Source organism: Nerophis ophidion, linkage group LG20 (genome assembly GCF_033978795.1).
Source record: "Nerophis ophidion isolate RoL-2023_Sa linkage group LG20, RoL_Noph_v1.0, whole genome shotgun sequence".
NCBI lineage: Eukaryota > Metazoa > Chordata > Actinopteri > Syngnathiformes > Syngnathidae > Nerophis > Nerophis ophidion.
The window spans coordinates 964,755-990,317 of NC_084630.1; the positions used below are offsets into that span (position 1 = coordinate 964,755).

General features: G+C 44.6%; 1 protein-coding gene across 1 annotated transcript in view; it reads right to left on the reverse strand.

Moving 5' to 3' along the window:
• Positions 1-25,563, reverse strand: part of cntln (centlein, centrosomal protein) — a 429,542-nt gene that overhangs the window by 154,033 nt on the left and 249,946 nt on the right. Inside the window, 2 exon segments of the mRNA XM_061880275.1 lie at positions 2,870-3,007; positions 6,552-6,678. Of these exon segments, the coding sequence (XP_061736259.1) occupies positions 2,870-3,007; positions 6,552-6,678 (265 nt within the window).

A 25,563-nucleotide genomic window follows, 5' to 3' on the forward strand; every position in this document is an offset into this window, starting at 1 on the left:
TTATTGATTCAGTCAGGAGAGTTCCTTCCGGGAAAATTAAAAATGATAAAATTTCTGAATGTTTAATATCACAGGTTTTGACATTAGGTTTTCTGCAGACTTTAGGAATCCAGTTTTAAGATATTTTAGGACATGTTTAAATCCGAACCCTCTGATTTACTAAATATGTCCACGAAGAGGCAATTTTATCTCAATATTTTCTGATTTTTTTGCTACACTACATAAGTGTGACTGCAGATAGCTGCCTCTTTTTTTTTTAAAGGCAAATGACTGAAAGCTATCTGATCTATACTCAACAAAATGAACCAGTGACTTATGTTATTTTCTTCTCTAACAAATGGACAACAACGGGAGACTTTCAAGAACATTAAAAGACACATTTTAAAAGTAAATGTAATGTTTAAACATAGCCATATGTTTAAACATTAATCATCTGGTTGGTGTTACCAAGTTAGATATACAAAGCAGAAACTATGAAACTAAATGCAAATTAAACTACAACATATACATCAAAGAATTGGCAAAAACATTGGAACAAGCGGGCAGCACGGTGGGACAGGGGTTCGTGCATGTGCCTCACAATACAAAGGTCCTGAGTAGTCCTGAGTTCAGTCCCGGGTCTGGGATCTTTCTGTGTGGAGTTTGCATGTCTTCCACCAGAATGCAGCTGAGATAGGCTCCAGCAACCCCGGCGAACTCCAAAAGGGACAAGCGGTAGGAAATGGATTGATGTGTACACCTCCGCCAGGCCCTACTTCCCATAGTGATAAAGTTCTGAATCCAGATGATGATCCAAATCAGCCCCAAAATGTTAGCACTTGTTCCATATTTTGCCTTTTGCAGAAGTTTAATCAAAATGTGCCCATACTTTTTGTAGTTTTCTGTAGAATGAAAGAAACGCAGTGAAGCCACTTGTCAATCATCTACTGTCTTTGTCTCCATGGGTGGAGGCGGGACCACTAGCATACGCACACAGAAGTAGAGGCTCAGAATATCAATGGAAGGTCAAAAGTAACGCACAGCCCAACACTGGCTGATAGCACACACACACACACACACACACACACACACACACACACACACACACACACACACACACACACACGGTAATGTAAAAAAAAAAAAAAAAAAAAAAATCAGCATAAGGCCCAAATTCCAATAAGTTATTACTTATTGCATGTCGGATGTATCCTAAAGGTTTCATAAAAATCCGCTCTAACTTTTTTAGTTAGTTTACTAACCAACTAACTAACTAACTAACTAACTAACTAACTAACTAACTAACTAACTAACTAACTAACTAACTAACTAACTAACTAACTAACTAACTAACTCTAACTAACTAACTAACTAACTAACTAACTAACTAACTAACTAAATAACTAACTAACTAACTAACTAACTAACGGCAATTATTAAATGACTTTGTGGTGAAAGTAAAAAAATAGAGTTAAAATGAGTTCAGGATTAGTAATGTCCGATATCGGGCTGCCGATATAATGGGCCGATAAATGCTTTAAAACGTAATATCGGAAATTATCGGTATCGGTTTCAAAAAGTAACATTTATGACTTTTTAAAACGCCGCTGTGTACACGGACGTAGGGAGAAGTCCAGAGCGCCACTAAACCTTAAAGGCGCTGCCTTGCATTCCGGCCCAATCACATATCTACGGTTTTTCACACACACAAGTGAATGCACGGCATACTTGGTCAACAGCCATACTGAGGGTGGCCGTATAAACAACTTTAACAGTGTTACAAATATGCACCACACTGTGAACCCACACCAAACAAGAATGACAAACACATTTCGGGAGAACAACCGCACCGTCAGAGAACAAATACCCAGAACCCCTTGCAGCACTAACTCTTCCGGGACACTACAATATATACCCCCGCCACCCCCCCACCTCAAACCCGCCCCCCCAACCTAAACCTCTTCATGCTCTCTCAGAGAGAGCATGTCCCAAATCCCAAACTGCTGTTTTCAGGCATTTTTTTTTTAAAATAATGCACTTTGTGACTTCAATAATAAATATAACAGTGCCATGTCGGCACTTTTTTGTCCATAACTTGAGTTGATTTAAGTTGTAAAACCTTGTTACATTGTTTAATGCATCCAGCGGGGCATCACAACTAAATGAGGCATAATAATGTGTTAGAAGCATTTAAGTCTCACCTTAAAACTCATTTGTATACTCTAGCCTTTAAATAGACCCCCTTTTTAGAACAGTTGATCTGCCGCTTCTCGTTTTTTCTCCTCTGTCCCCCCGTCCCTTGTGGAAGGGGTCCGGTCCGATGGCCATGGATGAAGTACTGGCTGTCCAGAGTCGAGACCCAGGATGGACCGCTCGCCTGTGTATCGGTTGGGGACATCTCTACGCTGCTGATCCGACTCCGCTTGGGATGGTTTCCTGTGGACGGGACTCTCGCTGCTGTCTTGGATCCGCTTTGAACTGAACTCTCGCGGCTGTGTTGGAGCCACTATGGTTTGAACTTTCACAGTATCATGTTAGACCCGCTCCACATCCATTGCTTTCGGTCCCCTAGAGGGGGGGGGGGGGGGGGGGGTTGCCCACATCTGAGGTCCTCTCCAAGGTTTCTCATAGTCAGCATTGTCACTGGCGTCCCACTGGATGTGAATTCTCCCTGCCCACTGGGTGAGAGTTTTCCTTGCCCTTATGTGGGTTCTTCCGAGGATGTTGTAGTTGTAGTGTTTTGTGCAGTCCTTTGAGACATTTGTGATTTAGGGCTATATAAATAAACATTGATTGATTGAATTCCACGACTATATATATCGGTTGATATCGGAATCGGTAATTAAGAGTTGGACAGCAAACAAGTCATTATTCAGGATAAATGCCAAACCTTTTTTTCCAGGTCGTCCTTCAGTCTGGCACAAGACGCCTGGTTCTGGCTTTTCTCTGTGGTCGCCACGTTCAGTCGCCTCTTTAGAGACTCAATGAAGGCCTTTCTGTTGGAGGCTTCCTCTGACAAAGACTTGACCTGCACAAAAGGAAAGGATGACAAGTCATGACGGCATTTCTTGGAGGCAAACATTACCAAGGAAGTGTGGTTCCCAGTAGAAAGTGAGCAGGACAAGACTGTAAACAAACATGGCCTGGGCTTGCAAGCTCGACATTGACAGAGGTCATTATGCACGGCTGTTCACTCTTCACTGTTCACTCTTCACTGTTCACTGTTCACTCTTCACCGTTCACCCTTCACCCTTCACTCTTCACTCTTCACTGTTCACTCTTCACTGTTCACTCTTCACTGTTCACTGTTCACTCTTCACTGTTCACTCTTCACTGTTCACTGTTCACTCTTCACCGTTCACCCTTCACCCTTCACTCTTCACTGTTCAATGTTCACTCTTCACTGTTCACTCTTCACTGTTCACTGTTCACTCTTCACTGTTCACTGTTCACTCTTCACTGTTCACTCTTCACTGTTCACTGTTCACTCTTCACTGTTCACTGTTCACTCTTCACTGTTCACTGTTCTCTCTTCACTCTTCACTGTTCACTGTTCACTCTTCACTGTTCACTGTTCAATGTTCTCTCTTCACTCTTCACTGTTCACTGTTCACTCTTCACTGTTCACTGTTCAATGTTCACTCTTCACTGTTCACTCTTCACTGTTCACTGTTCAATGTTCTCTCTTCACTCTTCACTGTTCACTGTTCACTCTTCACTGTTCACTGTTCAATGTTCTCTCTTCACTCTTCACTGTTCACTGTTCACTCTTCACTGTTCACTGTTCAATGTTCACTCTTCACTGTTCACTCTTCACTGTTCAATGTTCACTGTTCACTGTTCACTGTTCACTCTTCACCTCCATCCAATGAGCTGCAAATGACACGGCGCCGCTACATGCATGAGAGCGCTCGGTTATAATCCAATATTCTTTTTTTCTTGAATGTGGTGACTCATGCGGCTGCTGTTGCATCCTTTGGAAGTCGTGCATCAGTGAGGTTAATGATGTCATCGCTGGCTGCAGATGTCATCGCTGGCTGCACACTTTTGTCTAAACTTTGTTTTATTTCACAACTTATGTGGTCATGCTCTCAGAACAGGAACAGAGCAATTTAAGGCCAGTAAAGCTTCTTCAATATGGCCTGCCGGACATTCTCCAAAATATGTTTTCCTTCTTTATTAAGCGTTTTCGGCCGGTGCGACTTCTACTACACTACGACGTATAATCCCTAAAATCCGGTAGTTACTATGGTAATGTCAATCCCAGCAGCTCAGACCAGGCATCGAGCAATGTGGGCGTGGTTTGTTTCCAGAGCGGCCAGCCTGAAAATGAGGATTACCATGAATTGATTTACGTGGACCCCGACTTAAATAAATGCTGAATGGGTTGTACTTGTATAGCTTTTCTACCTTTTTTAAGGAACTCAAAGCGCTTTGACACTATTTCCACATTCACAGACACACACGTTCACACACTGATGGCGGGAGCTGCCATGCACGGTGCTAACCCCGACCCATCAGGAGCAAGGGTGAAGTGTTTTTTTCAAGGACACAACGGACGTGACTAGGTTGGTGGAAGGTGGGGATTGAACCAGGAACCCTCAGATTGCTGGCATGGCTACTCTCCCAACTTCGCCATGTCGTCCCCTAATGTGAGATAATGTGAGAGTCCCGTTCATCGGGAAGTCAACAGATCACAGAGGGATCTCTTGTCCATCCGGGGTCAGTATTCAAAAACCAAGTTTTCTTATCTGTCGGCACCTCTTTTTGTTTATTTGGATCCCCATAAGTCCCGAGTTACTTACGTCAATGAATATCTTCATATATGTTCGAGATTTACCAGAGAGCTTTGCGCCAGTCCGCCATTTTTATTCCGTTGACGTTCAAAGTTGTGGTCAATGAGTTCCTTATTTTTCTCTAATCTCTTGTTGTGGGGCAGACTGGCTCGTACATGCACCTGCATCCTCGGCTGCTGCTATTTCTAAAACTAAGTAGGGTTGTACGGTATACCGGTGCTAGTATATCCATCCATCCATCCATCCATCTTCTTCCGCTTATCCGAGGTCGGATCGCGGGGGCAGCAGCCTAAGCAGGGAAGCCCAGACTTCCGCGTATCCGAGGTCGGGTCACGGGGGCAGCAGCCTAAGCAGGGAAGCCCAGACTTCCCTCTCCCCAGCCACTTAGTCCAGATCCTCCCGGGGGATCCCGAGGCGTTAACTCTTATTGGGGTGTTACCATTTAGTCGTCAACTGTACGGAATATGTACTGTACTGTGCAATCTACTAATACAAGTTTCAATCAATCAATCAAAAGGGACAGACGTGGAAGGAGATTTTTACAACAAAGTTCTAGTTCAATATACATATATATATATATATATATAATATATATATATATATATATATATATATATGGAAACGGATAAATGTAAAAAAAAAAAATTGGTATTTCTGTCTGTCATTCCGTTGTACATTTTTTTTTCTTCTACGGAAGGTTTTTTGTAGAGAATAAATGATGAAAAAAACACTTAATTGAACGGTTTAAAAGAGGAAAAAACACAAAAAAAAATGAAAATTAAATTTTGAAACATGGTTTATCTTCAATTTACACTCTTTAAAATTCAAAATTCTACCGAAAAAAAGAAGAGAAAAACTAGCTAATTCGAATCTTTTTGAAAAAAATAAAAAAAATAATTTATGGAACATCATTAGTAATTTTTCCTGATTAAGATTAATTTTAGAATTTTGATGTCATGTTTTAAATAGTTTCAAATCCAAACTGCACTTTGTTAGAATATATAACAAATTGGACCAAGCTATATTTCTAACAAAGACAAATCATTATTTCTTCTAGATTTTCCAGAACAAAAATTTTAAAAGAAATTCAAAAGAATTTGAAATAAGATTTAAATTCTATTCTACAGATTTTCTAAATTTGCCAGAATATTTTTTTTAAATTTTAATCTTAATAAGTTTGAAGAAATATTTCACAAATATTCTTCGTCGAACAAACAGAAGCTAAAATGAAGAATTCCATTAAAATGTATTTATTATTCTTTACAATAAAAAACATTTATCTACTTGAACATTGATTAAAATTGTCAGGAAAGAAGAGGAAGGAGTTTAAAAAGGTGTATGTGTTTAAAAATCCTAAAAGTATTTTTAAGGTTGTATTATTTCTCTAAAATTGTCCTTCTGAAAGTTATAAGAAGCAAAGTAAATAAAATAAATGAATTTATTTAAACAAGTGAAGACCGACTCTTTAAAATATTTTCTTGGATTTTCAAATTCCATTTGAGTTTTGTCTCTCTTAGAATTAAAAATGTCGAGCAAAGTGAGACCAGCTCGCTAGTAAATAAATAAAGTTTAAAAAATAGAGGCAGCTCACTGGTAAGTGCTGCTATTTGAGCTATTTTTAGAACAGGCCAGCGGGCGACTCATCTGGTCCTTACGGGCGACCTGGTGTTGGTGACCCCTGCTTTAAATGTTAACCAGCATCTCTGACTACCTTATTCTTTGCAGTTCTAAAGTGGTCACTCATTAGTTTAGTGATTGTCATGCATCTTGAGGCACCTTCTTCTCCGACTCCTCCACTTGGCTGCGGGAACTCTTCTCCATCTCTTGCAGGAACTTCAGCCTGGTCTTCAGGTCGTCCAGCAGCTGCTTTTTCATGCCCGCGTCTCTCTCGGCGTGGCTGGCTCTGCACAGTTAGGACATTGTTGGGCGTGAATGACCGTGCAGGAGAAGACGGGCGAGGATTCAAGGCCGGCGGGCGGCGTGCAGCAAGCGGCCATGACAGCCATTAAGACAACTAAATACACCACGGAGATGGTCAAGGAATTAAAGATGCATCCCAACAGGCAACATATTAAATGGCGATCCCTGGCGAGAAATAGTGGGACTTGGCGCCCCCCCCCCCCCCGGCTGACAAACCAGGTTTTGAATCAACATCGACACTGCTTAGTAGACTGTCATCAAGGAATGTTGGGGGTGGGGGGGCCTGGTGCGGGTGACAGACGTGTTTGCCTGCCGACAATAATTCCCTAAAGAGGCACGAGAGCCGCGCTGCAGCAGATGTTGGGATTCTAACTAAATGCATCCTACGTCACTCCTCATTTCTGTTAGCAGGAATGCTGACATCTTTGATTTTTCAGCTTCCGACAGAGGTGCAGTGTGCCGTGTTCTAAGAACTGCGGCTTATTAGTGATACTCAATAAAGTCTGCGGACTATAGAGCGTTTTCTATTGGGGCTCCGGTACTCTGGAATGTTCTCCTGGTAGCAGAGATGCTACCTCAGTAGAAGTACCTTAAAACTCATTTGTTGAAGTACCAATGATTGTCACACACACACACACACACACACACACACACACACACACACACACACACACACACACACACACACACACACACACACACACACACACTAGGTGTGGTGAAAGTATTCTCTGCATTTGACCCATCACCCTTGTTCACCCCCTGGGAGGTGAGGGGAGCAGTGAGCAGCAGCGGTGGCCGCGCCCGGGAATCATTTTTGGTGATTTAACCCCCAATTCCAAGCCTTGATGCTGAGTGCCAAGCAGGGAGGTAATGGCTCCCATTTTTATAGTCTTTGGTATGACTTGGCCGGGGTTTGAACTCACAACCTACTCATCTCAGGGCGGATACTCTAACCACAATGTTAGAGTGACTCTAGCCTTTAAATGGACCCCCCCTTGTAGACGAGTTGATCTGCCGTTTCTTTTCTGCCCTGCCTCCCTCTCCTTTGGTGACCACAGAAGAACTAGCTGTCCAAAGTCGGGACCCAGGGTGGACCACTCATCTGGGCATAATTTGGGGATGTCTCTGTGCTTCTGATCTGTCTTCACTCAATATGATCTCCTGCTGGCCCCACTGTGGATTGGACTCTCACTATTATGTTAGATCCACTATGGACTGGACTCTCACTATAATGTTAGATCCACTATGGACTGGACTCTCACTATTATGTTAGATCCACTATGGACTGGACTCTCACTATTACGGTTGCCTCGCCTCGCCGCAGATATTTAGTTTGTCTTAGCCCACTAACGGCCAAGGACTTCAAGGACCTCAACGAAGCAGAGATAAGTCAATCACAAGGCCCCAGCACATTACGTCACGTATTGTGCGTACTGGAAGCTGCTTTGCATGAAATGTGTGGCCACTCCTTTGAGAGGCGGCGTCTGTGATGCAACCAGGGACCTCCCGAATAAGAAGAGGAGCGTAGCTTGTTTCTGTAACTTAAGTCCAGCCCAAAACGTCTCTCCTCATTGAGCTAAAGTGAACTCTGTCTTCGCATGATTCCTTGCTTCTTGTCTGTTTAATAGATGTCACCAGTGTTTGAAACTGACACATATTGCAGTCTCCACGTGTCTCTTACGTGTGACTGCCATCTACTGGTCACACTTATCTCTTATGTGTGACTGCCTTCTACTGGTCCCACTTATCATTTCACCATGCACCAAATTAAATAGCTTTGAGGTCTGTAAGCACAGCTAAAATTATTTTGTACATTAGGCGCACCCGGTTGTAAAGGCGCACTGTCGAAATTGAAAGGATTTTAAGTGCGCCTTCCATCCATCCATCAATCTTCTTCCCCTTATTTGAGGTCGGGTCGCGGGGGCAGCAGCCTAAGCAGGGAAGCCCAGACTTCCCTCTCCCCAGCCACTTCGTCTAGCTCCTCCCGGGGGATCCCGAGGCGTTCCCAGGCCAGCCGGGAGACATAGTCTTCCCAACGTGTCCTGGGTCTACTGGTTGGACGTGCCCTAAACACCTCCCTAGGGAGGCGTTCGGGTGACATCCTGACCAGATGCCCGAACCACCTCATCTGGCTCCTCTCCATGTGGAGGAGCAGCGGCTTTACTTTGAGTTCCTCCTGGATGGCAGAGCTTCTCACCCTATCTCTAAGGGAGAGACCCGCCACACGGCGGAGGAAACTCATTTTGTCCACTTGTACCCGTGATCTTGTCCTTTTGGTCATGACCCAAAGCTCATGACCATAGGTGGCTCAGCTCCTTCTTCACCACAACGGATCGACACATCACTGAAGACGCCGCACCGATCCGCCTGTCGATCTCACGATCCACTCTTCCCCCACTCGTGAACAAGACTCCTAGGTACTTGAACTCCTCCACTTGGGGCAGGGTCTCCTCCCCAACCCGGAGATGGCACTCCACCCTTTTCCGGGCGAGAACCATGGACTCGGACTTGGAGGTGCTGATTCTCATTCCGGTCGCTTCACACTCGGCTGCGAACCGATCCAGTGAGAGCTGAAGATCCTGGTCAGATGAAGCCATCAGGACCACATCATCTGCAAAAAGCAGAGACCTAATCCTGCAGCCACCAAACCGGAACCCCTCAACGCCTTGACTGTGCCTAGAAATTCTCTCCATAAAAGTTATGAGCAGAGTCTGGTGACAAGTGACAAGTGACAAGTAGGCCTTATGTTCCGAACATACGATAGTTGTCTTGTTTAATGGTATTCTTACAATGTGGATGCGGGATAATGAGAACAAAACAGCTTCAGGCCAACGTTTGGACGAACCAGAAAGAAGGAGAGTGAAATATTCCGGAAAGAAAAAGGAAAGGATGCAGTACTTTATTTTTTGGACTATAAGTCGCGTTTTTTTTCCATAGTTTGGCCGGGGGTGCGATTTATACTCCGGAGCGACTTATGTGTGAAATGATTAACACATTACCGTAAAATATCAAATAATATTATTTATCTCATTCGCAAAAGAGACGAAGAAAATGTCAGCAATCGTCACACACACGTCAGCCAATAAGAATTCGGCAGGGGAGGGTCATGGCAGAAGTGCATTGTGGGTCATGGGATGCTAACTGCTATATGCTACTGCCGTTGCTATTAAAATGGATCATTTCATCGTTGGCGATAACTTATAAAAAGTGAGAAGGGCTGAACAAAAATGGCGTTGAAAAGGAGATCATGTAGTGCAGACTACAAGCTGGATGTAGTGAAATATGCAGCAGGAAACTACAAAAAGGAAGCGGCGCATACCTTTGGAGTTGGCAGAGTTGTTTAGAAGTGACATCCAGGAAGAAGATTTATGGATTAGGAGTGAGAGATAGTTTGGTAAACTAGTAGCATGTTCTATATGTTCTAGTTATTTGAATGACTCTTACCATAATATGTTAGGTTAACATAGCAGTTGCTTATTTATGCCTCATATAACCTACACTTATTCAGCCTGTTGTTATTTATTAGGGACCGAGGACCATATTGTATTTCTAAGGTTTTACTATTTTTATACCACCACCTCTTTGAGCTGTAATTTGACCCCCTTAGCATGCTTCAAAACTCACCAAATCCAACACACACATCAGGACTGGTAAAAATTGCGATCTAATTAAAAAAAAAAAAACCCAAAACTCAAAATAGCGCTCTAGCGCCCCCTAGGAAAAGACACAGACAAAACTGCTTGTAACATCCATTAGGAATGTCGTAGAGACATGAAACAAAGCCTCTATGTAGGTCTGACTTAGATCTAGATTTCATACACTGACCCCCTTCAGCAAAAATCAACAGGAAGTTGGCAAAAAAAAAACTTCAAAAAAAGTTTCCTAAAACATTTAATTTTTGCCTCTTTGAGCTGTAATTTGACCCCTTTAAAATGCTTCAAAACTCACCAAACCGGACACACACATCAGGACTGGCAAAAATTCCGATCTAATGAAAAAAAAAAAAAAACCCCAAAACTCAAAATTGCGCTTTAGCGCCCCCTAGGAAAAAAACACAGACAAAAATGCTCTTAGGAAGAAAACGCAGACAAAACTGCTCGTAACTTCCGCTAGGAATGTCCTAGGTCTCACTTAGACCTACATTTCATTCATTGACATCCTTCACCAAAAATGAACAGGAAGTTGGCAATCCCCCCTTCAAAACAAAAGTTTTGTAAAAAGCCATCACCTTTTTTCAAACATTATCTCCTCTGAGCGCGTTTGTTGTGTCGGCTTCAAACTCGCACAGGAAAGAACCCTTCTGATTAAAAGTTGCGGAAAGAGTTTTTCTAACTGCTCCGGTTTTGATTTTACGAGCTTTCAAAGAACTTCTGCGCTAATGCTGCTGCCGTCTCAAGATGGCCGCTTAAAAGCAGGAAGCACCAGCGTGACCACACAATGCAGAGAAGTTAAGTACTACGCGGGTAAATATATGTTGTCTGGGTGAAAGAAGGAGGCAGCAGTTTGACTCCAGGATACAGAGAAGGTAGGTAACGTGCAGGTAAATATATGTTGTCTGGGTGAAAGAAGGAGGCAGCAGTTTGACTCCAGGATACAGAGAAGGTAGGTAACGTGCAGGTAAATATATGTTGACTGGGTGAAAGAAGGAGGCAGCAGTTTGACTCCAGGATACAGAGAAGGTAGGTAACGTGCAGGTAAATATATGTTGACTGGGTGAAAGAAGGAGGCACCAGTTTGACTCCAGGATACAGAGAAGGTAGGTAACGTGCAGGTAAATATATGTTGTCTGGGTGAAAGAAGGAGGCAGCAGTTTGACTCCAGGATACAGAGAAGGTAGGTAACGTGCAGGTAAATATATGTTGTCTGGGTGAAAGAAGGAGGCAGCAGTTTGACTCCAGGATACAGAGAAGGTAGGTAACGTGCAGGTAAATATATGTTGACTGGGTGAAAGAAGGAGGCAGCAGTTTGACTCCAGGATACAGAGAAGGTAGGTAACGTGCAGGTAAATATATGTTGACTGGGTGAAAGAAGGAGGCACCAGTTTGACTCCAGGATACAGAGAAGGTAGGTAACGTGCAGGTAAATATATGTTGTCTGGGTGAAAGAAGGAGGCAGCAGTTTGACTCCAGGATACAGAGAAGGTAGGTAACGTGCAGGTAAATATATGTTGTCTGGGTGAAAGAAGGAGGCAGCAGTTTGACTCCAGGATACAGAGAAGGTAGGTAACGTGCAGGTAAATATATGTTGACTGGGTGAAAGAAGGAGGCAGCAGTTTGACTCCAGGATACAGAGAAGGTAGGTAACGTGCAGGTAAAGATATGTTGACTGGGTGAAAGAAGGAGGCAGCAGTTTGACTCCAGGATACAGAGAAGGTAGGTAATGTGCGGGTAAAGATATGTTGACTGGGTGAAAGAAGGAGGCAGCAGTTTGACTCCAGGATACAGAGAAGGTAGGTAACGTGCAGGTAAATATATGTTGTCTGGGTGAAAGAAGGAGGCAGCAGTTTGACTCCAGGATACAGAGAAGGTAGGTAACGTGCAGGTAAATATATGTTGTCTGGGTGAAAGAAGGAGGCAGCAGTTTGACTCCAGGATACAGAGAAGGTAGGTAACGTGCAGGTAAATATATGTTGACTGGGTGAAAGAAGGAGGCAGCAGTTTGACTCCAGGATACAGAGAAGGTAGGTAACGTGCAGGTAAAGATATGTTGACTGGGTGAAAGAAGGAGGCAGCAGTTTGACTCCAGGATACAGAGAAGGTAGGTAATGTGCGGGTAAAGATATGTTGACTGGGTGAAAGAAGGAGGCAGCAGTTTGACTCCAGGATACAGAGAAGGTAGGTAACGTGCAGGTAAATATATGTTGTCTGGGTGAAAGAAGGAGGCAGCAGTTTGACTCCAGGATACAGAGAAGGTAGGTAACGTGCAGGTAAATATATGTTGACTGGGTGAAAGAAGGAGGCAGCAGTTTGACTCCAGGATACAGAGAAGGTAGGTAACGTGCAGGTAAAGATATGTTGACTGGGTGAAAGAAGGAGGCAGCAGTTTGACTCCAGGATACAGAGAAGGTAGGTAATGTGCGGGTAAAGATATGTTGACTGGGTGAAAGAAGGAGGCAGCAGTTTGACTCCAGGATACAGAGAAGGTAGGTAACGTGCAGGTAAATATATGTTGACTGGGTGAAAGAAGGAGGCAGCAGTTTGACTCCAGGATACAGAGAAGGTAGGTAACGTGCAGGTAAATATATGTTGACTGGGTGAAAGAAGGAGGCACCAGTTTGACTCCAGGATACAGAGAAGGTAGGTAACGTGCAGGTAAATATATGTTGACTGGGTGAAAGAAGGAGGCAGCAGTTTGACTCCAGGATACAGAGAAGGTAGGTAACGTGCAGGTAAATATATGTTGTCTGGGTGAAAGAAGGAGGCAGCAGTTTGACTCCAGGGTACAGAGAAGGTAGGTAACGTGCAGGTAAATATATGTTGACTGGGTGAAAGAAGGAGGCAGCAGTTTGACTCCAGGATACAGAGAAGGTAGGTAACGTGCAGGTAAATATATGCTGACTGGGTGAAAGAAGGAGGCAGCAGTTTGACTCCAGGATACAGAGAAGGTAGGTAACGTGCAGGTAAATATATGTTGACTGGGTGAAAGAAGGAGGCAGCAGTTTGACTCCAGGATACAGAGAAGGCAGGTAACGTGCAGGTAAAGATATGTTGTCTGGGTGAAAGAAGGAGGCACCAGTTTGATTCCAGGGTACAGAGAAGGTAGGTAACGTGCAGGTAAATATATGTTGACTGGGTGAAAGAAGGAGGCAGCAGTTTGACTCCAGGATACAGAGAAGGTAGGTAACGTGCAGGTAAATATATGTTGACTGGGTGAAAGAAGGAGGCAGCAGTTTGACTCCAGGATACAGAGAAGGTAGGTGACGTGCAGGTAAAGATATGTTGACTGGTTGAAAGAAGGAGGCAGCAGTTTGACTCCAGGGTACAGAGAAGGTAGGTAACGTGCAGGTAAATATATGTTGACTGGGTGAAAGAAGGAGGCAGCAGTTTGACTCCAGGATACAGAGAAGGTAGGTAACGTGCAGGTAAATATATGCTGACTGGGTGAAAGAAGGAGGCAGCAGTTTGACTCCAGGATACAGAGAAGGTAGGTAACGTGCAGGTAAATATATGTTGACTGGGTGAAAGAAGGAGGCAGCAGTTTGACTCCAGGATACAGAGAAGGTAGGTAACGTGCAGGTAAAGATATGTTGACTGGGTGAAAGAAGGAGGCAGCAGTTTGACTCCAGGATACAGAGAAGGTAGGTAACGTGCAGGTAAAGATATGTTGACTGGGTGAAAGAAGGAGGCAGCAGTTTGACTCCAGGATACAGAGAAGGTAGGTAATGTGCGGGTAAATATATGTTGACTGGGTGAAAGAAGGAGGCAGCAGTTTGACTCCAGGATACAGAGAAGGTAGGTAACGTGCAGGTAAATATATGTTGACTGGGTGAAAGAAGGAGGCAGCAGTTTGACTCCAGGATACAGAGAAGGTAGGTAACGTGCAGGTATATATATGTTGTCTGGGTGAAAGAAGGAGGCAGCAGTTTGACTCCAGGATACAGAGAAGGTAGGTAACGTGCAGGTAAATATATGTTGACTGGGTGAAAGAAGGAGGCACCAGTTTGACTCCAGGATACAGAGAAGGTAGGTAACGTGCAGGTAAATATATGTTGACTGGGTGAAAGAAGGAGGCAGCAGTTTGACTCCAGGATACAGAGAAGGTAGGTAACGTGCAGGTAAATATATGTTGTCTGGGTGAAAGAAGGAGGCAGCAGTTTGACTCCAGGGTACAGAGAAGGTAGGTAACGTGCAGGTAAATATATGTTGACTGGGTGAAAGAAGGAGGCAGCAGTTTGACTCCAGGATACAGAGAAGGTAGGTAACGTGCAGGTAAAGATATGTTGTCTGGGTGAAAGAAGGAGGCAGCAGTTTGACTCCAGGATACAGAGAAGGTAGGTAACGTGCAGGTAAATATATGCTGACTGGGTGAAAGAAGGAGGCAGCAGTTTGACTCCAGGATACAGAGAAGGTAGGTAACGTGCAGGTAAATATATGTTGACTGGGTGAAAGAAGGAGGCAGCAGTTTGACTCCAGGATACAGAGAAGGCAGGTAACGTGCAGGTAAAGATATGTTGTCTGGGTGAAAGAAGGAGGCACCAGTTTGATTCCAGGGTACAGAGAAGGTAGGTAACGTGCAGGTAAATATATGTTGACTGGGTGAAAGAAGGAGGCAGCAGTTTGACTCCAGGATACAGAGAAGGTAGGTAACGTGCAGGTAAATATATGTTGACTGGGTGAAAGAAGGAGGCAGCAGTTTGACTCCAGGATACAGAGAAGGTAGGTGACGTGCAGGTAAAGATATGTTGACTGGTTGAAAGAAGGAGGCAGCAGTTTGACTCCAGGGTACAGAGAAGGTAGGTAACGTGCAGGTAAATATATGTTGACTGGGTGAAAGAAGGAGGCAGCAGTTTGACTCCAGGATACAGAGAAGGTAGGTAACGTGCAGGTAAATATATGCTGACTGGGTGAAAGAAGGAGGCAGCAGTTTGACTCCAGGATACAGAGAAGGTAGGTAACGTGCAGGTAAATATATGTTGACTGGGTGAAAGAAGGAGGCAGCAGTTTGACTCCAGGATACAGAGAAGGTAGGTAACGTGCAGGTAAAGATATGTTGACTGGGTGAAAGAAGGAGGCAGCAGTTTGACTCCAGGATACAGAGAAGTTAAGTACTACGCGGGTAAAGATATGTTGACTGGGTGAAAGAAGGAGGCAGCAGTTTGACTCCAGGATACAGAGAAGGTAGGTAACGTGCAGGTAAATATATGTTGACTGGGTGAAAGAAGGAGGCAGCAGTTTGACTCCAGGATACAGAGAAGGTAGGTAACGTGCAGGTAAATATATGTTGACTGGGTGAAAGAAGGAGGCACCAGTTTGACTCCAGGATACAGAGAAGGTAGGTAACGTGCAGGTAAATATATGTTGACTGGGTGAAAGAAGGAGGCAGCAGTTTGACTCCAGGATACAGAGAAGGTAGGTAACGTGCAGGTAAATATATGTTGTCTGGGTGAAAGAAGGAGGCAGCAGTTTGACTCCAGGGTACAGAGAAGGTAGGTAACGTGCAGGTAAATATATGTTGACTGGGTGAAAGAAGGAGGCAGCAGTTTGACTCCAGGATACAGAGAAGGTAGGTAACGTGCAGGTAAATATATGTTGTCTGGGTGAAAGAAGGAGGCAGCAGTTTGACTCCAGGATACAGAGAAGGTAGGTAACGTGCAGGTAAATATATGTTGACTGGGTGAAAGAAGGAGGCAGCAGTTTGACTCCAGGATACAGAGAAGGTAGGTAACGTGCAGGTAAATATATGTTGTCTGGGTGAAAGAAGGAGGCAGCAGTTTGACTCCAGGATACAGAGAAGGTAGGTAACGTGCAGGTAAATATATGTTGACTGGGTGAAAGAAGGAGGCAGCAGTTTGACTCCAGGATACAGAGAAGGCAGGTAACGTGCAGGTAAAGATATGTTGTCTGGGTGAAAGAAGGAGGCAGCAGTTTGATTCCAGGGTACAGAGAAGGTAGGTAACGTGCAGGTAAATATATGTTGACTGGGTGAAAGAAGGAGGCAGCAGTTTGACTCCAGGATACAGAGAAGGTAGGTAACGTGCAGGTAAATATATGTTGACTGGGTGAAAGAAGGAGGCAGCAGTTTGACTCCAGGATACAGAGAAGGTAGGTAACGTGCAGGTAAATATATGTTGACTGGGTGAAAGAAGGAGGCAGCAGTTTGACTCCAGGATACAGAGAAGGTAGGTAACGTGCAGGTAAATATATGCTGACTGGGTGAAAGAAGGAGGCAGCAGTTTGACTCCAGGATACAGAGAAGGTAGGTAACGTGCAGGTAAATATATGTTGTCTGGGTGAAAGAAGGAGGCAGCAGTTTGACTCCAGGATACAGAGAAGGTAGGTAACGTGCAGGTAAAGATATGTTGACTGGGTGAAAGAAGGAGGCAGCAGTTTGACTCCAGGATACAGAGAAGGTAGGTAACGTGCAGGTAAATATATGTTGACTGGGTGAAAGAAGGAGGCACCAGTTTGACTCCAGGATACAGAGAAGGCAGGTAACGTGCAGGTAAAGATATGTTGTCTGGGTGAAAGAAGGAGGCACCAGTTTGACTCCAGGATACAGAGAAGGTAGGTAACGTGCAGGTAAATATATGTTGTCTGGGTGAAAGAAGGAGGCAGCAGTTTGACTCCAGGATACAGAGAAGGTAGGTAACGTGCAGGTAAATATATGTTGACTGGGTGAAAGAAGGAGGCAGCAGTTTGATTCCAGGGTACAGAGAAGGTAGGTAACGTGCAGGTAAATATATGTTGACTGGGTGAAAGAAGGAGGCAGCAGTTTGACTCCAGGATACAGAGAAGGTAGGTAACGTGCAGGTAAATATATGTTGACTGGGTGAAAGAAGGAGGCAGCAGTTTGATTCCAGGGTACAGAGAAGGTAGGTAACGTGCAGGTAAATATATGTTGACTGGGTGAAAGAAGGAGGCAGCAGTTTGACTCCAGGATACAGAGAAGGTAGGTAACGTGCAGGTAAATATATGTTGTCTGGGTGAAAGAAGGAGGCAGCAGTTTGACTCCAGGATACAGAGAAGGTAGGTAACGTGCAGGTAAATATATGTTGACTGGGTGAAAGAAGGAGGCAGCAGTTTGATTCCAGGGTACAGAGAAGGTAGGTAACGTGCAGGTAAATATATGTTGTCTGGGTGAAAGAAGGAGGCAGCAGTTTGACTCCAGGATACAGAGAAGGTAGGTAACGTGCAGGTAAATATATGTTGTCTGGGTGAAAGAAGGAGGCAGCAGTTTGACTCCAGGATACAGAGAAGGTAGGTAACGTGCAGGTAAATATATGTTGACTGGGTGAAAGAAGGAGGCAGCAGTTTGATTCCAGGGTACAGAGAAGGTAGGTAACGTGCAGGTAAATATATGTTGACTGGGTGAAAGAAGGAGGCAGCAGTTTGACTCCAGGATACAGAGAAGGTAGGTAACGTGCAGGTAAATATATGTTGTCTGGGTGAAAGAAGGAGGCAGCAGTTTGACTCCAGGATACAGAGAAGGTAGGTAACGTGCAGGTAAATATATGTTGTCTGGGTGAAAGAAGGAGGCAGCAGTTTGACTCCAGGATACAGAGAAGGTAGGTAACGTGCAGGTAAATATATGTTGACTGGGTGAAAGAAGGAGGCAGCAGTTTGATTCCAGGGTACAGAGAAGGTAGGTAACGTGCAGGTAAATATATGCTGACTGGGTGAAAGAAGGAGGCAGCAGTTTGACTCCAGGATACAGAGAAGGTAGGTAACGTGCAGGTAAATATATGTTGACTGGGTGAAAGAAGGAGGCAGCAGTTTGACTCCAGGATACAGAGAAGGTAGGTAACGTGCAGGTAAAGATATGTTGACTGGGTGAAAGAAGGAGGCAGCAGTTTGACTCCAGGATACAGAGAAGTTAAGTACTACGCGGGTAAAGATATGTTGACTGGGTGAAAGAAGGAGGCAGCAGTTTGACTCCAGGATACAGAGAAGGTAGGTAACGTGCAGGTAAATATATGTTGACTGGGTGAAAGAAGGAGGCAGCAGTTTGACTCCAGGATACAGAGAAGGTAGGTAACGTGCAGGTAAATATATGTTGTCTGGGTGAAAGAAGGAGGCAGCAGTTTGACTCCAGGATACAGAGAAGGTAGGTAACGTGCAGGTAAATATATGCTGACTGGGTGAAAGAAGGAGGCACCAGTTTGACTCCAGGATACAGAGAAGGTAGGTAACGTGCAGGTAAATATATGTTGACTGGGTGAAAGAAGGAGGCACCAGTTTGACTCCAGGATACAGAGAAGGTAGGTAACGTGCAGGTAAATATATGTTGACTGGGTGAAAGAAGGAGGCAGCAGTTTGACTCCAGGATACAGAGAAGGTAGGTAACGTGCAGGTAAATATATGTTGTCTGGGTGAAAGAAGGAGGCAGCAGTTTGACTCCAGGGTACAGAGAAGGTAGGTAACGTGCAGGTAAATATATGTTGACTGGGTGAAAGAAGGAGGCAGCAGTTTGACTCCAGGATACAGAGAAGGTAGGTAACGTGCAGGTAAATATATGTTGTCTGGGTGAAAGAAGGAGGCAGCAGTTTGACTCCAGGATACAGAGAAGGTAGGTAACGTGCAGGTAAATATATGCTGACTGGGTGAAAGAAGGAGGCAGCAGTTTGACTCCAGGATACAGAGAAGGTAGGTAACGTGCAGGTAAATATATGTTGTCTGGGTGAAAGAAGGAGGCAGCAGTTTGACTCCAGGATACAGAGAAGGTAGGTAACGTGCAGGTAAATATATGCTGACTGGGTGAAAGAAGGAGGCACCAGTTTGACTCCAGGATACAGAGAAGGTAGGTAACGTGCAGGTAAATATATGTTGACTGGGTGAAAGAAGGAGGCACCAGTTTGACTCCAGGATACAGAGAAGGTAGGTAACGTGCAGGTAAATATATGTTGACTGGGTGAAAGAAGGAGGCAGCAGTTTGACTCCAGGATACAGAGAAGGTAGGTAACGTGCAGGTAAATATATGTTGTCTGGGTGAAAGAAGGAGGCAGCAGTTTGACTCCAGGGTACAGAGAAGGTAGGTAACGTGCAGGTAAATATATGTTGACTGGGTGAAAGAAGGAGGCAGCAGTTTGACTCCAGGATACAGAGAAGGTAGGTAACGTGCAGGTAAATATATGTTGTCTGGGTGAAAGAAGGAGGCAGCAGTTTGACTCCAGGATACAGAGAAGGTAGGTAACGTGCAGGTAAATATATGCTGACTGGGTGAAAGAAGGAGGCAGCAGTTTGACTCCAGGATACAGAGAAGGTAGGTAACGTGCAGGTAAATATATGTTGTCTGGGTGAAAGAAGGAGGCAGCAGTTTGACTCCAGGATACAGAGAAGGTAGGTAACGTGCAGGTAAATATATGTTGACTGGGTGAAAGAAGGAGGCAGCAGTTTGACTCCAGGATACAGAGAAGGCAGGTAACGTGCAGGTAAAGATATGTTGTCTGGGTGAAAGAAGGAGGCAGCAGTTTGATTCCAGGGTACAGAGAAGGTAGGTAACGTGCAGGTAAATATATGTTGACTGGGTGATAGAAGGAGGCAGCAGTTTGACTCCAGGATACAGAGAAGGTAGGTAACGTGCAGGTAAATATATGTTGTCTGGGTGAAAGAAGGAGGCAGCAGTTTGACTCCAGGATACAGAGAAGGTAGGTAACGTGCAGGTAAATATATGTTGTCTGGGTGAAAGAAGGAGGCAGCAGTTTGACTCCAGGGTACAGAGAAGGTAGGTAACGTGCAGGTAAATATATGTTGACTGGGTGAAAGAAGGAGGCAGCAGTTTGACTCCAGGATACAGAGAAGGTAGGTAACGTGCAGGTAAATATATGTTGTCTGGGTGAAAGAAGGAGGCAGCAGTTTGACTCCAGGATACAGAGAAGGTAGGTAACGTGCAGGTAAATATATGTTGACTGGGTGAAAGAAGGAGGCAGCAGTTTGACTCCAGGATACAGAGAAGGTAGGTAACGTGCAGGTAAATATATGTTGTCTGGGTGAAAGAAGGAGGCAGCAGTTTGACTCCAGGATACAGAGAAGGTAGGTAACGTGCAGGTAAATATATGTTGACTGGGTGAAAGAAGGAGGCAGCAGTTTGACTCCAGGATACAGAGAAGGTAGGTAACGTGCAGGTAAATATATGTTGTCTGGGTGAAAGAAGGAGGCAGCAGTTTGACTCCAGGATACAGAGAAGGTAGGTAACGTGCAGGTAAATATATGTTGTCTGGGTGAAAGAAGGAGGCAGCAGTTTGATTCCAGGGTACAGAGAAGGTAGGTAACGTGCAGGTAAATATATGTTGACTGGGTGAAAGAAGGAGGCAGCAGTTTGACTCCAGGATACAGAGAAGGTAGGTAACGTGCAGGTAAATATATGTTGACTGGGTGAAAGAAGGAGGCAGCAGTTTGACTCCAGGATACAGAGAAGGTAGGTAACGTGCAGGTAAATATATGTTGACTGGGTGAAAGAAGGAGGCAGCAGTTTGATTCCAGGATACAGAGAAGGTAGGTAACGTGCAGGTAAATATATGTTGTCTGGGTGAAAGAAGGAGGCAGCAGTTTGATTCCAGGATACAGAGAAGGTAGGTAACGTGCAGGTAAAGATATGTTGACTGGGTGAAAGAAGGAGGCAGCAGTTTGACTCCAGGATACAGAGAAGGTAGGTAACGTGCAGGTAAATATATGTTGACTGGGTGAAAGAAGGAGGCACCAGTTTGACTCCAGGATACAGAGAAGGCAGGTAACGTGCAGGTAAAGATATGTTGTCTGGGTGAAAGAAGGAGGCACCAGTTTGACTCCAGGATACAGAGAAGGTAGGTAACGTGCAGGTAAATATATGTTGTCTGGGTGAAAGAAGGAGGCAGCAGTTTGACTCCAGGATACAGAGAAGGTAGGTAACGTGCAGGTAAATATATGTTGACTGGGTGAAAGAAGGAGGCAGCAGTTTGACTCCAGGATACAGAGAAGGCAGGTAACGTGCAGGTAAAGATATGTTGTCTGGGTGAAAGAAGGAGGCAGCAGTTTGATTCCAGGGTACAGAGAAGGTAGGTAACGTGCAGGTAAATATATGTTGACTGGGTGATAGAAGGAGGCAGCAGTTTGACTCCAGGATACAGAGAAGGTAGGTAACGTGCAGGTAAATATATGTTGTCTGGGTGAAAGAAGGAGGCAGCAGTTTGACTCCAGGATACAGAGAAGGTAGGTAACGTGCAGGTAAATATATGTTGTCTGGGTGAAAGAAGGAGGCAGCAGTTTGACTCCAGGGTACAGAGAAGGTAGGTAACGTGCAGGTAAATATATGTTGACTGGGTGAAAGAAGGAGGCAGCAGTTTGACTCCAGGATACAGAGAAGGTAGGTAACGTGCAGGTAAATATATGTTGTCTGGGTGAAAGAAGGAGGCAGCAGTTTGACTCCAGGATACAGAGAAGGTAGGTAACGTGCAGGTAAATATATGTTGACTGGGTGAAAGAAGGAGGCAGCAGTTTGACTCCAGGATACAGAGAAGGTAGGTAACGTGCAGGTAAATATATGTTGTCTGGGTGAAAGAAGGAGGCAGCAGTTTGACTCCAGGATACAGAGAAGGTAGGTAACGTGCAGGTAAATATATGTTGACTGGGTGAAAGAAGGAGGCAGCAGTTTGACTCCAGGATACAGAGAAGGCAGGTAACGTGCAGGTAAAGATATGTTGTCTGGGTGAAAGAAGGAGGCAGCAGTTTGATTCCAGGGTACAGAGAAGGTAGGTAACGTGCAGGTAAATATATGTTGACTGGGTGAAAGAAGGAGGCAGCAGTTTGACTCCAGGATACAGAGAAGGTAGGTAACGTGCAGGTAAATATATGTTGACTGGGTGAAAGAAGGAGGCAGCAGTTTGACTCCAGGATACAGAGAAGGTAGGTAACGTGCAGGTAAATATATGTTGACTGGGTGAAAGAAGGAGGCAGCAGTTTGATTCCAGGATACAGAGAAGGTAGGTAACGTGCAGGTAAATATATGTTGTCTGGGTGAAAGAAGGAGGCAGCAGTTTGATTCCAGGATACAGAGAAGGTAGGTAACGTGCAGGTAAAGATATGTTGACTGGGTGAAAGAAGGAGGCAGCAGTTTGACTCCAGGATACAGAGAAGGTAGGTAACGTGCAGGTAAATATATGTTGACTGGGTGAAAGAAGGAGGCACCAGTTTGACTCCAGGATACAGAGAAGGCAGGTAACGTGCAGGTAAAGATATGTTGTCTGGGTGAAAGAAGGAGGCACCAGTTTGACTCCAGGATACAGAGAAGGTAGGTAACGTGCAGGTAAATATATGTTGTCTGGGTGAAAGAAGGAGGCAGCAGTTTGACTCCAGGATACAGAGAAGGTAGGTAACGTGCAGGTAAATATATGTTGACTGGGTGAAAGAAGGAGGCAGCAGTTTGACTCCAGGATACAGAGAAGGTAGGTAACGTGCAGGTAAATATATGTTGACTGGGTGAAAGAAGGAGGCAGCAGTTTGATTCCAGGATACAGAGAAGGTAGGTAACGTGCAGGTAAATATATGTTGTCTGGGTGAAAGAAGGAGGCAGCAGTTTGATTCCAGGATACAGAGAAGGTAGGTAACGTGCAGGTAAAGATATGTTGACTGGGTGAAAGAAGGAGGCAGCAGTTTGACTCCAGGATACAGAGAAGGTAGGTAACGTGCAGGTAAATATATGTTGACTGGGTGAAAGAAGGAGGCACCAGTTTGACTCCAGGATACAGAGAAGGCAGGTAACGTGCAGGTAAAGATATGTTGTCTGGGTGAAAGAAGGAGGCACCAGTTTGACTCCAGGATACAGAGAAGGTAGGTAACGTGCAGGTAAATATATGTTGTCTGGGTGAAAGAAGGAGGCAGCAGTTTGACTCCAGGATACAGAGAAGGTAGGTAACGTGCAGGTAAATATATGTTGACTGGGTGAAAGAAGGAGGCAGCAGTTTGATTCCAGGGTACAGAGAAGGTAGGTAACGTGCAGGTAAATATATGTTGACTGGGTGAAAGAAGGAGGCAGCAGTTTGACTCCAGGATACAGAGAAGGTAGGTAACGTGCAGGTAAATATATGTTGACTGGGTGAAAGAAGGAGGCAGCAGTTTGATTCCAGGGTACAGAGAAGGTAGGTAACGTGCAGGTAAATATATGTTGACTGGGTGAAAGAAGGAGGCAGCAGTTTGACTCCAGGATACAGAGAAGGTAGGTAACGTGCAGGTAAATATATGTTGTCTGGGTGAAAGAAGGAGGCAGCAGTTTGACTCCAGGATACAGAGAAGGTAGGTAACGTGCAGGTAAATATATGTTGACTGGGTGAAAGAAGGAGGCAGCAGTTTGATTCCAGGGTACAGAGAAGGTAGGTAACGTGCAGGTAAATATATGTTGACTGGGTGAAAGAAGGAGGCAGCAGTTTGACTCCAGGATACAGAGAAGGTAGGTAACGTGCAGGTAAATATATGTTGTCTGGGTGAAAGAAGGAGGCAGCAGTTTGACTCCAGGATACAGAGAAGGTAGGTAACGTGCAGGTAAATATATGTTGACTGGGTGAAAGAAGGAGGCAGCAGTTTGATTCCAGGGTACAGAGAAGGTAGGTAACGTGCAGGTAAATATATGTTGACTGGGTGAAAGAAGGAGGCAGCAGTTTGACTCCAGGATACAGAGAAGGTAGGTAACGTGCAGGTAAATATATGTTGTCTGGGTGAAAGAAGGAGGCAGCAGTTTGACTCCAGGATACAGAGAAGGTAGGTAACGTGCAGGTAAATATATGTTGTCTGGGTGAAAGAAGGAGGCAGCAGTTTGACTCCAGGATACAGAGAAGGTAGGTAACGTGCAGGTAAATATATGTTGACTGGGTGAAAGAAGGAGGCAGCAGTTTGATTCCAGGGTACAGAGAAGGTAGGTAACGTGCAGGTAAATATATGCTGACTGGGTGAAAGAAGGAGGCAGCAGTTTGACTCCAGGATACAGAGAAGGTAGGTAACGTGCAGGTAAATATATGTTGACTGGGTGAAAGAAGGAGGCAGCAGTTTGACTCCAGGATACAGAGAAGGTAGGTAACGTGCAGGTAAAGATATGTTGACTGGGTGAAAGAAGGAGGCAGCAGTTTGACTCCAGGATACAGAGAAGTTAAGTACTACGCGGGTAAAGATATGTTGACTGGGTGAAAGAAGGAGGCAGCAGTTTGACTCCAGGATACAGAGAAGGTAGGTAACGTGCAGGTAAATATATGTTGACTGGGTGAAAGAAGGAGGCAGCAGTTTGACTCCAGGATACAGAGAAGGTAGGTAACGTGCAGGTAAATATATGTTGTCTGGGTGAAAGAAGGAGGCAGCAGTTTGACTCCAGGATACAGAGAAGGTAGGTAATGTGCAGGTAAATATATGCTGACTGGGTGAAAGAAGGAGGCACCAGTTTGACTCCAGGATACAGAGAAGGTAGGTAACGTGCAGGTAAATATATGTTGACTGGGTGAAAGAAGGAGGCACCAGTTTGACTCCAGGATACAGAGAAGGTAGGTAACGTGCAGGTAAATATATGTTGACTGGGTGAAAGAAGGAGGCAGCAGTTTGACTCCAGGATACAGAGAAGGTAGGTAACGTGCAGGTAAATATATGTTGTCTGGGTGAAAGAAGGAGGCAGCAGTTTGACTCCAGGGTACAGAGAAGGTAGGTAACGTGCAGGTAAATATATGTTGACTGGGTGAAAGAAGGAGGCAGCAGTTTGACTCCAGGATACAGAGAAGGTAGGTAACGTGCAGGTAAATATATGTTGTCTGGGTGAAAGAAGGAGGCAGCAGTTTGACTCCAGGATACAGAGAAGGTAGGTAACGTGCAGGTAAATATATGCTGACTGGGTGAAAGAAGGAGGCAGCAGTTTGACTCCAGGATACAGAGAAGGTAGGTAACGTGCAGGTAAATATATGTTGTCTGGGTGAAAGAAGGAGGCAGCAGTTTGACTCCAGGATACAGAGAAGGTAGGTAACGTGCAGGTAAATATATGTTGACTGGGTGAAAGAAGGAGGCAGCAGTTTGACTCCAGGATACAGAGAAGGCAGGTAACGTGCAGGTAAAGATATGTTGTCTGGGTGAAAGAAGGAGGCAGCAGTTTGATTCCAGGGTACAGAGAAGGTAGGTAACGTGCAGGTAAATATATGTTGACTGGGTGATAGAAGGAGGCAGCAGTTTGACTCCAGGATACAGAGAAGGTAGGTAACGTGCAGGTA